Source organism: Numida meleagris, chromosome 2 (assembly GCF_002078875.1).
Source record: "Numida meleagris isolate 19003 breed g44 Domestic line chromosome 2, NumMel1.0, whole genome shotgun sequence".
NCBI lineage: Eukaryota > Metazoa > Chordata > Aves > Galliformes > Numididae > Numida > Numida meleagris.
This window is the reverse complement of record NC_034410.1, coordinates 74,481,535-74,498,107: the sequence shown is the minus strand read 5'-3', so window position 1 is coordinate 74,498,107 and position 16,573 is coordinate 74,481,535. Positions and strand designations below refer to the sequence as shown.

The 16,573-nt window shown below is 38.6% G+C and overlaps 1 protein-coding gene across 4 annotated transcripts in view; it reads left to right on the top strand.

Moving 5' to 3' along the window:
* Positions 1-16,573, top strand: part of TRIO (trio Rho guanine nucleotide exchange factor) — a 242,915-nt gene that overhangs the window by 222,082 nt on the left and 4,260 nt on the right. For 3 of the 4 annotated variants that reach the window (XM_021385426.1, XM_021385427.1, XM_021385428.1), the window contains 13 exons: positions 1,612-1,701; positions 2,278-2,370; positions 3,004-3,054; positions 3,279-3,356; positions 3,924-4,115; positions 5,160-5,337; positions 6,139-6,908; positions 10,958-11,205; positions 11,984-12,122; positions 12,476-12,503; positions 13,356-13,518; positions 15,627-15,748; positions 15,899-15,977. In XM_021385426.1, the coding sequence (XP_021241101.1) occupies positions 1,612-1,701; positions 2,278-2,370; positions 3,004-3,054; positions 3,279-3,356; positions 3,924-4,115; positions 5,160-5,337; positions 6,139-6,908; positions 10,958-11,205; positions 11,984-12,122; positions 12,476-12,503; positions 13,356-13,518; positions 15,627-15,748; positions 15,899-15,977 (2,231 nt within the window). Of the gene's footprint in view, positions 1-1,611; positions 1,702-2,277; positions 2,371-3,003; positions 3,055-3,278; positions 3,357-3,923; positions 4,116-5,159; positions 5,338-6,138; positions 6,909-10,957; positions 11,206-11,983; positions 12,123-12,475; positions 12,504-13,355; positions 13,519-15,626; positions 15,749-15,898; positions 15,978-16,573 lie in introns of those variants that run through there. The other variant, XM_021385429.1, reaches the window with a different exon arrangement.

Below are 16,573 nucleotides of genomic sequence, written 5' to 3'. Positions count from 1 at the left end.
CCACACGTTCACGATGTTTAATTTTAGTCCAACACTGTACCCTTTATAATTTTATATAATTTTCCCACCTTTTCTCCTACTTACTGAAAGGAATGCCTATGTGATGCATCTGGATATGGTAACACTTCAGAAGGAAATTAGATAAGCTAGTTATCTAGAAACTAGATATCAAAAATTAGGTACCACTAATCAGTCATTCTCCTATCATCTTTTTTGCCACGTCTTATTGTGTCAAAGAACAACTGAGTATTTGAGATCAGATCTCAGGGTACTCCAAATCACATAAGATAGCAGAAGGGGAACTTGTCTGCTAGACATGATTGCAAGTGTGCAAAGACAGAGGGCAGACTAGATTTAAGCATATTTAGTGGGTTTCAGATTTTCCCCGTGGTCTTGTGTTTGAAGTCAGTATCAGGATAGTGAAAAAGTAGAGAGCCAAGCATTAATTGAACAGTAACACTGGAAATCAGGCCTAATTCCTGGACTAAAGATGAGGAGTGAGCTGTTTAATTTCTGAGGGCTTATTAAAAAAAATGAAAAGCAAAGGGAGAGGGGAGAATCTTGACTCTGATGTAATGTGATGAAACCTCAAGGCAGTACCTCTTCTCATTGCTGTTTTACTTTCTCCTGGTATATTTATTTGAACTGAATTGTATTTGAAAGGAACCCTTGTTACTGCAGATGGAAAGGCAAGTTGTAATACTATTATAGCATCCTCTAGCAATAGTAGTCCCCTGACTACCAGCTGGAATGTGAAAATTCTGTTCCTCATTTTAATCTATGCCCTGTACCAATTTCAAGCTTCACCTTACTTTCTTTTTTTTTTAACTTTCCATTTGTCTTCATTAGTCAGTGCTCTTTAATTCTCTGACAAGCAAAGCAGTCCTTGTAAAATGATTAGGAAGAATTTGGAATTGGCCATATGCATATATGGTGTGTCTGGGTTTCCTAACCATCAAGGTGGTAATCAAGAATGAATCTCAGAGTCAAAGCTATGCTTCCTTTTTTTCTTTGTTGCCTCGGTTTTAAAAAAAGAGGCACACAAAATACAGAATCAGAGTTCAGAAATATTAGCACCACTGTTCCCAGGCTACATCACCTACTACAGCACTCAAACTTGAATAAGACAGCTAATGCTACATAGAAGATAAGATAGGTTTCTTCTAACTACTCTGTGCAGCTAAATAGGAGGGGGACGTTATTATATTACAGTAATAACTAGATAATTAAAAAAAAAATATTCAAATAAAATTGTAATATTTCAGAGACTTTCTTCATTTTTTCTTGCTAAAAGAAAAATCTAACCATTTTTGTAGTTCTTTTTATTAAGGGGACCTCTAAGCTATTGTCTTTAAGCATCTGATGTTCAGGAGTGTATATATAACTGTGACCGTTTTTTGACTTGTGTTATCTTTCTGAAATCATCATGGTATCCCCAAATAAATGGTTTTCAGGTGTGTAATTTTGGGAAATGTAGCTGATTCTTTTACTCGAGGACCTTTTTGTGCTTATACTTTTGAACAGCTGTACTTCTTAAAATTATACTCTATTTCAATCTGGCATGCTTTTTTCCTGGTGATAATATATCATTCTGCGTCCTTGTTTTTCTAGGAGAGAAGGTTGCACATGTACATTGTTTACTGCCAGAACAAACCAAAGTCTGAACACATTGTCTCGGAATACATTGACACATTTTTTGAGGTAAGTTCTTGAGAGAAGATGTATGCAAAGTGGAAGGTGTGCACGAATCATAAGCATTATCAGATCTGTTGGTTAAAAAAGGGCAGCGCACGTGGCTGTTGCTGTTATTGTTTTGAATTATAATTTCTTGCCATTTCTACTCTGATTTCTGAATTCTGATACAGGTTTCTAAAAATGTATTAATCTTATACTTGAATTGTAGATATTAATTAGTCAATAATATCTTCCTTACTAACCCTAACCTGGATGGTTAACAGTGTTTATAAATGAAATTCTAATGTTAGATGACCGAGATCATTGTAGAAAATGTACCATATACAACCTGTGACTTAAAAATTACGTTTCAGTATACAATCTTTTCCAAAAAGGTGTAGAAGGTGCTAGGAGGAGAGAATAGTTCTGAAGCAAAACTGATTCAGGGAAAGGACTCCGTCTTTTGCTAATTGAAGATCAAATTCTGCTCAGTCTTTGCCAGTTTCTACTCTGATAGCCATTAATAGTAATGTATGCTGCTGTGTTTCTAACTGAACTAAGCAATATATGAAGCCAAAAAAATATTTGTTTTACAACCCTCAGGATCTAAAGCAACGCCTGGGCCACAGACTTCAGCTCACAGACTTGCTAATAAAACCTGTGCAGAGAATTATGAAATACCAGCTATTACTAAAGGTAATGGAGCGCTGAGGTGAATAGTGTAATACATGTTAAATTATGTTTTCTCTCTTTAAATATTGCTTATGCTCTTCCTCCCTCGTACATAACAGAACTCAGGTCTGTAAGCAGTGTTGTATGATTATTTTCCGAACATATTTGGGTAGCTATAAAAATGGAAGTAAATAGATTGGACTGAATGTTGTGTTGTTTGTTCATTTTTAACTAGTTAAAGTTCAACTGAACTCAAGTCAGTGATATGGAAAATGTTTAGAATTAGTACCAATGTCATATGAAGGGGTGGGGGTTATCCCAACTGTTCATCTCTAAATATGACTCATCTCAACTTCTTCATCTAAATGTGCAACCATTTTAATTACTTTTAAATGTTTACTGAAAAGCAACCCTGTGTATCAGAGGAATTGTTATCTTAATATATGTTCTTGTATAATCTAAAACAGAAGACTTAATAAATCTTTAAAAATATGTAGAGGAAAGCACCACAGCAAGAAGCTTTAAAAAGAAAAAAAAATCTTGTGTGTTCTGCAGTCTCTCGTTCTCTGACAATGGATAGCAAGTATAGATTTTCTCAGATTTCTCTGTGTTGTCTAATGAGCACAAAGCTTATATTATTGTTTTTTCCATTTTCAGGATTTCCTCAAATATTCTAAAAAAGCTAACCTTGATACAACAGAACTAGAGGTACTTGCAACATTTTCTCTCAGTGATTTCAATGCTCTTTATTCTAAACTTGTTTTGACAATGTTATTTTCCTTTTCTGATCTTCTTGAGGATGTGCTTACAATAAATGTTTACTTTTTACATTACTTTCTGTTCTAAATTAACCATAGCAAATGAAACAAAATTTTATCCTGCTAACATATATTTGGAAAATTAAGCTTTGACTTTTTATCTGTCTTGAACAGAGAGCTGTAGAGGTCATGTGTATAGTACCAAAACGGTGTAATGACATGATGAATGTTGGCCGCCTGCAAGGATTTGATGTAAGTTGGCTGGGATCTTTCAGTGAGTTTTGCTTACAATATTTGTCATGTGCTCTAGAAATTAACCATTAACACTGGAGAGCATTGGTGGGGAGAAGGAGGATAGGGTGCAAAGTCACTAAGCTAGGCTAGAAGAGATGAAAATTGACTCTTGATGCAATATGCATTAGCCAGATCATTGTCACATATTCCACTTGTGAAGCCCTTTCTGCTCTGTGATGTAGGTATGAACTTGGATTCTTTCCCATTTTAGCACTCTGAAAACATTAGAAGAAGAAATGAGAGATGGTGGGAAGGAGTTTTTGAGAATAGAGAGATGAACGTCTTCTAGTTTTACCAGTATTATTAACAGGGCTCCAACTGCAATATGAAAATAAAATCCAGGATGGGTGTGTATTTTCATTACTTTCTGAGAAAGGATACAGGAATTTCTTGTGTATTAATGGATGCTGTAAGAGACAGGGAAATATTCAAAGTGATTTTGGCATGGGCATCTGCTCAGAAAGATTGATTGGGAAAAAAATGAAGGATTGCACTAAATGTGTTTCCACTTGCTTCTGTTTTTAGGGTAAAATTGTAGCCCAGGGTAAGCTACTACTCCAGGACACATTCTTGGTTACTGACCAGGACACAGGTCTTCTGCCACGCTGCAAGGAGAGACGAGTCTTCCTGTTTGAGCAGATTGTCATTTTCAGTGAGCCGCTAGATAAAAAGAAAGGTTTCTCCATGCCCGGATTCTTGTTTAAAAACAGTATCAAGGTAACTGTTGTGTGAGAGTCTTAGCAGAATTTGTGCAGGGGGACACAAAGGTAGTAGTATTTCATTCAGTGTGGAATCCCCAGTGGCATCTGGATGTGCAATCCTAAAGCACAGCGAGGTGTCAGTCATTTCCTGAAATTGCTTCCTACTGGATTTGTGCTAACTCTGATGATAAATGGAAATCTTTGGATTCCAGCTCTTTGATGCTTCCCATGTGAAGCATACCAAAACTGTTGTTCTTGTTCAGAGCTGGACAGATATTCATAGTTCAGTCTTCGACTCTGTGCTGTGTGTACACCACAAAGCAAGGTCATTGCAAATAAGGAAAACTCGGTAAGTATCTCTTCTGATGAATTTCAGCTGCAGTCAGTCCAAATGGGTAGGTAACTTGCAAGTAATTGTTCCACCTGCTTGGTTGTGTCGGCTCTCCTACAAGAAATCCAAAAAAAACCAAAAAAAAACAAAAAAAAAGCATTTACCTGTGCTACAGCTCTTCTCAGAGACAAAAGCTGTTGCTGGCAGCGGTCACCAGCCCTCCTCATGAAGCATTTTGGATGGATCCTACTTCCTCTTATTTGCCTTGCTGCTCTGCATACCAGCTGCATATCATGTTCTGTGCTGGCCAGGCAGCCTGTTTTGCAACATTGCTGTTTCTGCAGAAGGAGACTTTGGTATGGGCCATTGGTAGAGCTCCACAGTGGGCTCAGCATTTTAAATAATGCAAGGAGAGAGCGAGGGTTGATGGAGAGCATTAAGCTATACATATAGTGAATTAGTGCAGTACATCAGTCAGTAAACACTATTGCACTCTCTGGAGCAAAGGCTGCAGTAGAATGAGACTGTTCATTGTTCACCTTTTGGTTGTACCAAAAATGACCTATGTTAATCCATAGATTACTGTAATTTGACATAATATTATCTTACTGAGCAAGTGGGTGGTTATCTTAATTACATTTGGAGATTTGACTCTGAGCTACCACGTAAGAGATTTGAGCAGTGTGTTTCTTAAAAAATACATAAAGGAAATTCTCTTCTTGTGTAAAGGTGAGTTGCCTTTCCCTGGAGGAAAATGTGGACAGCGATCCATGTAAATTTGCACTAACATCAAGAACGGGTGATGTCACGGAGACCTTTGTTTTGCATTCTGCCAGTCCAGGAGTCCGCCAGCTGTGGATCCATGAAATCAACCAAATTTTGGAAAACCAGCGCAACTTTTTAAATGGTAAATGATCAGCTCTCATCAAAAGTTCATAATTGAGTGAATTCTCTCATCTGTTGTTTCTTGGCTTTGAAATGCTTTGCAAGTTTCCTTTTTCCTGCACTAATGCAGAACTGTTGTGGATTGTGCCACATTTTTGCTTTAGAACAGATGCTAGCATTTCTTATAAGAGTGATAGTCTGAATTTATATGTTGTTTTCTTGCTGAATTTTTCCAAATGTTTTGTAGAATTGAATTAAGAGAGACGCTATCCATTGATGTGAAGAGTTTGTGTACCCTTTTAACCAAATGCAAGTCTTTAAAGGCTAAATACCAGTGGAATTTTAAGCATCTTTAAGAGTCTGTTTTCCATTTGTTACTTTGGCCATTGTTTTCCCACCTGCAGGACAAAAGTAGCCCATAGTGTTATCCTCTGTGATACTAGAAGGTTCTTGCTGTATTTCTGTATCCATAGCTTGTTGCCCTGATCTAGAGTTGTAATGGACAGGACAATATACTGATAATCTGGAGTTGCATCTCTTTTTGCCCATCTTGGCTACTGACCAACAATGCGATCTGGAGAAAGGCATTTCTGCCTGTATTTAGCTTTTCTATCTTTAACAGAAAGCCAGTGTTATATGGCAAGTCAATGAAGGTGTGATATACGGAAGTGGCTTGAGGTCTATAGCGTGACTGGCATTGCTAAGGGAATTTCTTATTTGAGACACATTCCCCTTTTGTCACAAAACATGTCTGTTTAAACTGTTTCTGTTCCCCTTCCTGCTCTCCTTTCCCTGATCACCTCCCCTCCCTTCCCCGTTGCAGCCTTGACGTCCCCAATCGAGTACCAGAGGAACCACAGCAGCGGTGGAGGCGGCAGCGGCAGCAGCAGTGGTAACAGCAGCGGCCCCAGCAGCTGTAGTGGAATCCCCAGCTCCAGCCGTAGCCGGCCATCCCGGATCCCCCAGCCTGTCAGACACCATTCCCCAGTCCTGGTCTCCTCTGCAGCCTCGGCCCAAGCAGAGGCAGACAAGATGTCAGGTATGTCCATTCACAATCTCTCCCTGCCACACTACAACACCTCCTTAGAAACTGGCCTGAGCCAGCCAGACAGGCACCCTCCCAGTGCAGAACCGGACGGTCCTCAGAGAGAAGCTGAGCAGATTCCCAAGATGAAAGTTATTGAGAGTCCCAGGAAGACAGCGGGAAACATTTCTGGCTCAGCTGACGGAGCCCAGAAAGACTCACGTGGAAGCTCAGAGGAAAGTCGCTCAAGAAACAGCGTAGGATCACTGACGCTGGGGAAGCCAAGGCCAGGAGCAATCTCACCAATGAACTCTCCTCTCTCCACGACTTTCCCTTCTCCTTTTGGCAAAGAAACCTTTCCACCCAGCAGCCCCCTGCAGAAGGGCTCCTTTTGGAGCTCCATCCCAGCATCCCCTGCCAGCCGCCCTGGCTCCTTCACTTTCCCTGGGGACAATGACTCCCTCCAGCGGCAGGTCCACCGCCACTCTTCACACAGCAAGGACACAGACCGCATGAGCACATGCTCCTCGACCAGCGAGCAGTCAGTTCACTCCACCCAGAGTAATGGGGTAAGAGCGGAGCACCTCTGTCCTGCGAGCTCTTCTAAAACCTTCCCATGCTCCTTTCCTGTGCGTTGCCATCACTCTCCGTACTAACTTCTGGCTCTCCAGCGCTGTACTGCTCTGAAATAATCAACTGCTCCGGTGTCTTCTGCGCATTAAAAAATAAAATGATCTACCTCTTTGTGTATGTATACATAAAAACGTAGATGGTGATATGTATACAGACACACAAACAATTGCTAACATTAGACACAGTTTCTGCCTCTGCTGAAAACATAGATCACTAGGCTGATCCTTACTAACTTGCTGTCCTTGCTTTTTCTTCTCTAATTTGAAGGCACATAATTAACTTGCTGAAGCGTGGCAACCAGAGCACCTTGGGGTATGCGTTGCAGCCAGCATTTAAATCTGACTTTTGAGATTTTGGCAGATTGTCTTGGGGCTTTTTTCCCTGTCACGCACAAATCCACCACCAGCTGTCCATTGAGTTTTAACTTCGTTGAGACATCTACCAAACAGTCCCTGGGCTGCTTGATTTTATTTTGTATTTATTTCCCCCGACACTCCTCCTTTCAGCATTAGTTGATATACAATATTCTCTTTTCAAATCTTGTGTCTGGTCAAGGAAGCTTCCTACGGTCTACTCAAAACAGGCAAACAAAGCCTAGCTAAAATAATCAACTGTTCTTCTACTACAATCAAAACAAATAGCGGCTCCACTTTTCTCTTCTGCTCTGTAAGAAGAACTGTTCTAGTGCATCTGGAGATTCAATCTTTTAGTATGTACTTGGCGTGTTTGTGCAGAAAGCTGGGGTATCTACAGAATCCACAGACTTTGTAATAATGTCTACCAGGAAATGTGGCACAGCAATCACAGGGCATGTGCAAATATAAGCAAAAATGTGAAGGCACTTGCCATGGATATGGTAGGGCAAGCTATGGTGCCTTTTGTTAAAAGTCACATTTGATTCTTTTCTCACTAAGTATTGTGTTTAATGTTTGTTTTTCCACTCTCTCACAAATCGTATGCAGTAGCAATTTTGCAAATCACCTAACTTGGCATTCTTTTTTTTAAATGCATGCATTTCTTTATAGAACTGTTTTAACACAGAGGGCTTTCTTCTTAGTTCTTACACTTACCTTTATAATAGCTTCAGAAGAAAAAATTATGCTTTGCATGTATCATATTTTGATCCCAATATTTCATCTTTTCATTTGATGTAGCTTTGTCTTGTGTTTATCTTCAGTCTAGCAAAGTATGATGGTAATATATTAGCTGCAGTTATCAAAATGTTTCACAATTATTGCGAATTGCATAGCATTGTCATTACATTTAAAAAAAAAAGAAAGGATGGCACTACGTTTTTCAAAACAGTTTTTGATACTATTCAGAAACAGAATTTTGATACTATTGGCAAAGGTGTCTTTGTTTTTTCTCACTGCAAAACAATGTCTGAACGCATGCCTTCTGCTTCACAACTGCATTTCTTTTAGCTGGGTCATAATTATTCATTTATAACCCCATTTGTAGACCATATTTTAGCAGGATTTCACATTACATTCAACAGGCAAGAGAAGATGGGTTGTGAAGGTTTATTTTTATGTACTCAGTTGTGCATATATATTTACATGTACATATGGTTAAAGTTACTTCATAGGGTTACTTAGATATGGAAAGGTTACCCCTAAGAAGGAAAAGCAGTTGTTATTATTGATAGTTTTTTCAGGAATATGGAAGCAATTTTTTACAGTTTGATTGTCTAACCTGTGTAATCCAGTAATTGAGGTCATTAGAAAGTAGAAAGGCAGTAGAAAAACATTTTCTATGCAAGAATAATTACTTCCTTGCAAGACAGAGGAAAAGCTACCTTTCTGGATGAGAATAAATTCTGATATAAACAAATTCACAAGTTAAGAAGTTTTTCACTTCGTAGTTATCAGACATTTATTTAAAAGATTTATCTGTCCTTGCTGAAAATAAGAAATATTCAGCCTTTAAAATGGCCCTTCAAGACTTAACTATTAAAAAGAGATGTTATGTTATATTTAGGCCAGTCCTGCACTTAAACAAGTACTGAATGCTAAGAAACAGTATTTTCAGGAGTAGTGTATGGGACAAGATTTGGCCTTGGGCTGGTTTTGCTTCTTCAGCCTTCCCTTCCTCTCCTTTCTAAGTCTAACAGAAGGAAATAATAAAAGCAACTTTCTCTGAGTTACTTTTCATTTAGCTAGAAGAATTTATGAGTCTTAATTTAAACAATAACTGAAAGTAGGACTTCTGGGTTTTTTACGTTCTGCTGTTCCTGGTTTGCCAGAAGTATGGAAGAGTCTTGGTAATACAAAAGACCACGTAGACAGTTCTCTAAAACAGACAAACTGGGTTCTTCCCACTGGAAATATAGCATCTGGAATTAAATATAAGTACCTTCTAGTAGAGGTACAATCCAGAATGAGACTTTGCTCTCAGGTGGCATTTGTTATGTAATCCGAACAGGGAAACAAGACAAAAACTGCAAACCCAAGCATGAATTTGCTAAACATGCTAGGAATGAGTAATCTGAGCTTCTTTCCAAACAGTCAGCCTACTTGTGAGGAAGCACAGGGGCCAAGAGATGGAGTTACTTGCTCAAGGCTGTTAACAGACAGGATGAAAATGGAGCTTGAGGTCTCCCTGTGCGCTATGCTGTCAAATGACCCTTGCTGCTTCTCCTCACCACAAAGGAGACAAATACTTGACAGTTCAGAGAAAGAAGGTGACACTGCTTTATTCCTGAGTGCCAAACTTTCCACACACTGCTTGCATGTATGTGATGCTAACACATGGTTATGTGATATAAACCACAGTAGCATTCAGCTACAGCTGAATTTTTTTCTTCAACTCAGCTACTACTAGGCAATATTGAGCCCTCACTGATAGAAACTGAGACCATTTGAAATAAGAACACAGAGACAAAGGACAGGTGCGCACACTTACGCACCTCATCCCATATCATTAATGGGCCATCCACTTTGGTTTTTAATGTGTTTCAAGAAGGAAATCATTTTCTTTCAGGGAATAGTTTGCATAGTCTGATAATAGATTTCACACTTCTGTTTATTAAGCCTCATATAAGAAATGCATATAGAGGTTTACTTAAAACATAATAATTTCCAGTGGATTCATGGCCAGGAGAAGGCTTTTTGGTTTGAAAAGTAGTATGTCTTTAATGTGCACCTTGTCAGCAGTAACTAGTTTTCTGCAGGAGCTCAGCGGGGAAACAAACAGCATTAGTGAACACCAGCCGAAAGTGTGTGAGAAGCAGCTGACAACACACAGCTATCACAGTAATCATTTAAAAGTGAGATCTCCAGCTTTATTCTTAGAGATCGATGGGCCTATTTTTCCCCAAGAAATAAATAACTTAGTATTTCAGTAATTTACCTCCTTCTATGTGTTTAAAAGGAACAATTGTGATCGTACAGATTCAAACTAGGGAGTAGCCTTGAATTTTTAAGACAGATGCTGTTGAAAAGCCTGTTTTGTTCTTTTGTACTTTGTCATGTTTTGTGTGCAGACGACTGGTGTCTGACATCTGACAAATGGCACTAGGAAAGATTGTATGCATTCCTTATTGTTGGAGTTTCCAGTGCTTATGAGATGAAGTCTTGATCTGTTCTGATTTTAAAAGTGCATCTATAAGACTCGGTGGGAAATTGTTATACATGCTGTGCTGTAGCTTTGCTACCTGATAAGCTTCAGTGTCAGAGCTTGAAAGAAAGACTAGTTGAAGCCTTTTGTTAAAATGAAATCATCTTGAATACAAGTAAAAGGAGTAAGTTTCTGCAGCAGTTATACATAAGGGTATTCAAAGATCAAACCGTTTTACATAAGATAAATATATGCAAGCATCTCTACAAGAGAAATCTTAGCTCTTTTGATTGACTACTTAAACTATGTGAATTATGTAGGTCATGGTTGAAATGTAGCAGGCCAAGAACAGACTGCCTTCCTCATGAACTTTAAACTTGATTTTTTTTTTTAACCTCCTCTTTGTGCTTCTGGTTGACACTTGCAGAGTGAAAGTAGCAGCAGTAGCAATATCTCCACCATGCTGGTGACACACGATTACACGGCAGTGAAGGAGGATGAGATAAATGTCTACCAAGGAGAGGTTGTGCAGATTCTAGCCAGCAACCAACAGAACATGTTTTTGGTGTTCAGAGCCGCCACTGATCAGTGCCCCGCAGCTGAGGGCTGGATTCCCGGCTATGTCTTGGGGCATACCAGTGCAGTCATCATGGACAACCCCGATGGAACCATCAAGTGAGTGTCTATGTTTGTTTAGAAGAGGGGGAGGAAGAAAAACTTGAATTTAGTCAAGACTTTAAACTTTTCAAACCAAAATTTCATGCAATCTTTGAGAAATCAACAAACAACAAGTAGTTTGAGTAGGTCTCTTAGCAAACAAAAATAAAACATAAGCAAGGTGGTAAGAAAGAAGCGTGTATTCTTTATTATTTATTAGCCTTCTGAGAAAAGAAGACTAAAAAATACCTTATTTAAGAGAAATAATAGTTACTGGCTTATTCAATAGGATGAGTTGCTAGGTTAGGTGTCTGTTTAGGAAACTGTCATTATGTTTGTGCCAAGTGAGGTCCAATTTCAGAAATCACAGATCTCAACTTTAATCTCCAAATCTATCTACCATCATTGATTGTGCTAAGATGTCCCCTACCTCTGCAGTGGGAGAACTAATATCCACATTCTTAACAGGTTATATAAAGTCTTTATAGGCTGTATTTGAAGTAGATTTTATGCTGCTAGTTCAGTTTGATTGACAGTTTGTATTTTCATATTGAATGTTTACCATTGCAGCAAAGATTTCACAAAATACTGAACTATAGACCAATCTTACAAGCTTACAGTTTTAAACAAAGTTGATATTTCTTATGGAATACTTGATGTATTTGTATACTTCCATACAATGAAATTGTCCTCTGACCTACTTTTCCAATGCCATTTCAAACCAGAGATTATAATACATCATTGAGAGTTAGAAAAAAATGATAGTAATTGTCAAATCATACTGTTCTACATTCAGGAAGTCAACGTCTTGGCACACAGCACTCCGTTTAAGGAAGAAATCTGAGAAAAAAGATAAAGACGGCAAAAGGGAAGGCAAGCTAGAAAATGGTTACCGTAAATCCCGAGAAGGACTTGCCAACAAGGTTTCTGTAAAGGTAAATGTTATAAAGATGTAGTAGCTTTCAAAAGGAGTTGTGTTGGAATTTCTTTAAAACTTGCTTTTAATTCTAGCTACTGTTAGACTTTGACGTGAAGGGGTTAGAAGCAACAGTGGTTTTAATGGATGATGTTTATCAATCTTACAAGATTATAAGATATCTGAATCTACAGGCATGTTACTGCATATGGATACTGCAGAAAGAGTAGAGTGGTACAGGAATTCTGGTACTCTTCTGTTTATTGGACATTTGTGGGTACAGATAACTTCTGCCCATCACTGTGCTTTATTTTCTACACATCTCTATTGCACATTTGCAAGGACATTAATTGTTTAATTTCTCCTTTCCAGCTTCTCAACCCCAATTACATTTATGATGGTAAGTTGTTTTAATCTTCAAAAGTCACAGTAAATGTAATGTGATTAAAACACGATTTACTTTGTTTAAATTTACTTGACATGAATTACATCAGAAACTGGGTGCTTTCTGTAAAAGTGTATGCAGGCTCATTTTGGAGATGGTTAATGAAATATGTCATATCTTATTACTTTAAGATGAAAGAAAGACATTTTTGTTTATATATCCAAAACAACATAAAATACAAGAATCATATGACATTGTTCAGAAAGATTTACACTTTCTACTGCATCTGCACTGAGACTGTATGGAAGTTGAGCATTGCTGAATTTGCAAAATAAGGAGGTTAGGGGTTTGATCACTTCATTTTGCACTTTGCTCCCTAGCAAGCACTCGGAGTCTCTTCAGGGCGGGACAGTGACATTGGGATAAGAGTCAGATTCTTGAGTTTCACCTGTAAGCAAAAAGGGAAACCAGTACAGTGTCTCAGTAGGTGAGGTGTTTCGTGTTCTCTTCTGCAAACACAACTGGACATAAGGATTGCCTAGCCAAGCACATCCTTAAGTACTTTTCACTGCTGGGTTTACTTAGCTTACTTGGCCCAGAGTGTTTGGGTCACCATTGTAGATTTCAGGGTTATCTGGCATTGTGGTAGCATCATGTTTAAGTTCATGAAGAGGAAAAATTATTAATTCTACAGAGCCCCAGCAAGCAGTGTAGCCGTGGACATGGTCCAAGGTTAGAGGTATAGATAAACTCTGGAAATTTTAAGTACCGTGTTAGTTTGTCTTATAGAAAAGGGAAGGTGAAAGGAATAGAAATGCAAATTGATGAATTTCAGTTGACCTAATGCTATTAATATTCTTTTTCCAGTTCCCCCAGAGTTTATAATACCATTGAGTGAGGTAACATGTGAGACAGGAGAGACCATCGTGCTTAGGTGTAAAGTCTGTGGTCGTCCCAAGGCTTCAGTTACTTGGAAAGGTCCTGATCATAACACACTGAGCAATGACGGTCATCACAGCATTTCGTACAGGTACAGTAATTCATGTAGTACGTTTCCTCATCTTAAAAGGCAGAATCATTGTCAGTGGCCTCAGTGGCTTATTTGTTTTGACAGGTTTGGGGCATTGTTTTTAATTATATCCTCCTCTTTTTCCTCTCAACATTGAGCATCTCAAAAATAAATGAAACTTAAAAATTCGTGATGATACTCTGATTCCATATAGAAAGATTTTGTTGATGACTGTTCACTACTCAACTTGCTGCTGTCACACAGTACTCCAGATGCAGCCTCATGAGGGCAAAGTAGAGGGAGAGGATAACTTCCTTCAGCCTCCTGGCCATGTAATTTTTAATGTACCCCAGGATACCATTTGCCTTTCTAGCCGCAAGGGCATACTGCTAGCTCATGGCCAACTTGTAGTCCACCAGGACAGTTGAACTCTCCAGCAGGTCATCCTATAGCCTGTACTGATGCATACAGTTATTCTTCCCCAGGTGTCAGGCTCTGCACCTGTCTTTGTTGAACCTCATGGGTTTCCTCTTTGCCCAACTCTCCAGCCTGTTCAGGTCATGCTGAATGTGTAACTTCAGCTGAGTATGGCTGGGAGTACCCTAATGTCATATTCATTTGATTTTAAAAACAAGAAAATCCATTTGGTATTTCACCATTGCAGAAGCCAGTGTGGTCCTGTCACACTGACCTAGTGCTTGAACTGGAACAGTTTGCTGTGACATTCCAATGCAATGACATGCCACATTGCCAGTCCTTTATTTCTGTTAGTAACTTGCATCATTTTGGGGTCAAATGGCTTTCAGAATGATCACGCTATAATATTTTGCGAAGAAAAACTTCTGTTTCCTATTAAGATGACAATGCTATGGTCTTCATAATTGAAGCATGGAAACAAACGTTTTTGTCTGTTTTTAGCTTTGCTGTGATAGAACTGAACAGACTCACTGGTAATTCAAACAACTGAATAATAACAGATATTACTATATTTTGGAATCTTAAACTGCCTGTTAAAAAGTTGGGTTTTTTTTTTGGTTTTTTTTTTTGTTGTTGTTTTTTAAAAAGCATTCATTTATTTATAGAAGGTGTTCTTTACTGAGTAACTTCAGCGAGAAGAAATGTCTTGCATATATATTTGCTATGGGGAGACAAGGGCGTTATGATAGCTGTACTACTGCATTCAGAACCATTGTGAGAGATGAATAGAGCTAAATTCACTAGGATTTACTTATTGTGATCCATTTAGAGTGGTGAGGCACTGGCACAGGTGCCCAGAGGAGCTGTGGATGCCCCATCCCTGGAGGGTTCTGAGGCCGGGTTGAATGGGGTCCTGGGCAACCTGGTCTAGTGGGTAGCAGCTCTGCCCACAGCAGGGGGCTGGGGCTGGATGGGCTTTAAGGTCCCTTCCAGCCCAAACCATTCTATGACTCTATGATTATTTTTACAGAATTATAACCAATAAATCGTTCTGGTTATGGCTGACAGATTTTTAGAAATAAAAAAATTAAACATCCTTTGAGCTGTGGAGGAGAGTAATCTTCCTGTGTTCCTAAAATTCATGTTCGCTGAGATTAAGTGGCACAATAAAGAGGGAGGCAAACAGTTTTTGCATTAGTCACTCAAATAACTTGGAGTAACTGAGATGAATCCAAGGGTAAACAATAAGAATGATGGAAAATCTTGAAAATATGCTGTACTGTGAAAGAATAACACAATGTTAGGGCTGTTTTGAGCCTAGAGATGAAAACCACAGGCAAGGCCTGCCAAGTGTTCACATTTTTAATAATCTAATCTTCTAATAATTTGCGAGAAATAGAGGGAGCAGGAAGGAACAGGAAGAATTTTATTTTTCAGACACAAAGGAGCCTGAGACACCCTGAGTCAGAATGTCAGTGAGGATGTTCTTTAAGGGCCTGCAGGACATTCCAAGATATTTTGTACACACAAAATGCTTGGATGCTGGTAGACACTTCTGAAATGGCAGTGACAGAATTAACATTTGTCAAGAGAGAGCGTAAGGTCTGAACAATAAGAAGTATTAACATGATCCACTCTAACTTTGTCCAATTTCCATAGTTTAAGGTCTGTAAATTGAATATAAAGTTTATGAATGCCATTGTATTTCCCAGTGACTTAGGAGAGGCTTCACTGAAAATCATTGGCGTCACTGCAGAAGACGATGGTATCTATACATGTATAGCTGCAAACGATATGGGTTCCGTTTCATCTTCCGCCAGTCTACGAGTTTTAGGTAGGCCTATCTCTGCTTTTTTTTTTTTAAATCTGATTATATTCAAACACCTGTTACTCAATTCAATAACTACAAAAATTTAGTTCTGAGGAAAATCTGACTGCAGTAAACATTGTCTGTGTTAGCCTTTTCTCTTTATATTCTCTGTAGGTCCTGGAAGTGATGGAATCATGGTAATCTGGAAAGACAACTTTGATTCCCTTTACAGTGAAGTGGCTGAGCTTGGCAGGTGTGTTTCATATGCTGATGTCCAAAGATGTCAAAATATGAACTTTGTTTAAAAAATGGAAGTTTCTTTGAAAAATACCTATCATTTGAGCCTAAAAAGCAAGAATTATGTTGGATTAAATAGAAATGAGGAAGCCAAAATATTACCAGCACTAGATGGCACTGCATAAACAGAATATACTTAGGCTGAGATGGTATCATAGATTAGAAGGATGAGTGTTCTTCAGGTGTTTTGGAAGGCTACAGAGTCTTCTACAGTGAAGCACTCCAAAACTTTTTTTACTTGGGGAATGAAATTTAAAGCCAGATAAAGTCTGAAAACAAGAAAAATATGAAATAGCTCATGCAGAATATACATTTTTCTGCCTTAATAGGTGGACCTTTGATACCACTCTGGTTTGAGTTCTCAGCAAATGCAATAGAACAGATCTGAATCTAGAGTTAATTATTTCTACAGACACATTTTGTAGAAGATGCATGCACTCTAAACTCTTATTTATAGCCAGAAATTATGCTGCAGGGATATCTTACTAGATCTGAAACTGTTATCCCAGAATCTCTCTCAAGGCATAAGTACGTATTTCCTTAGGGCAACTT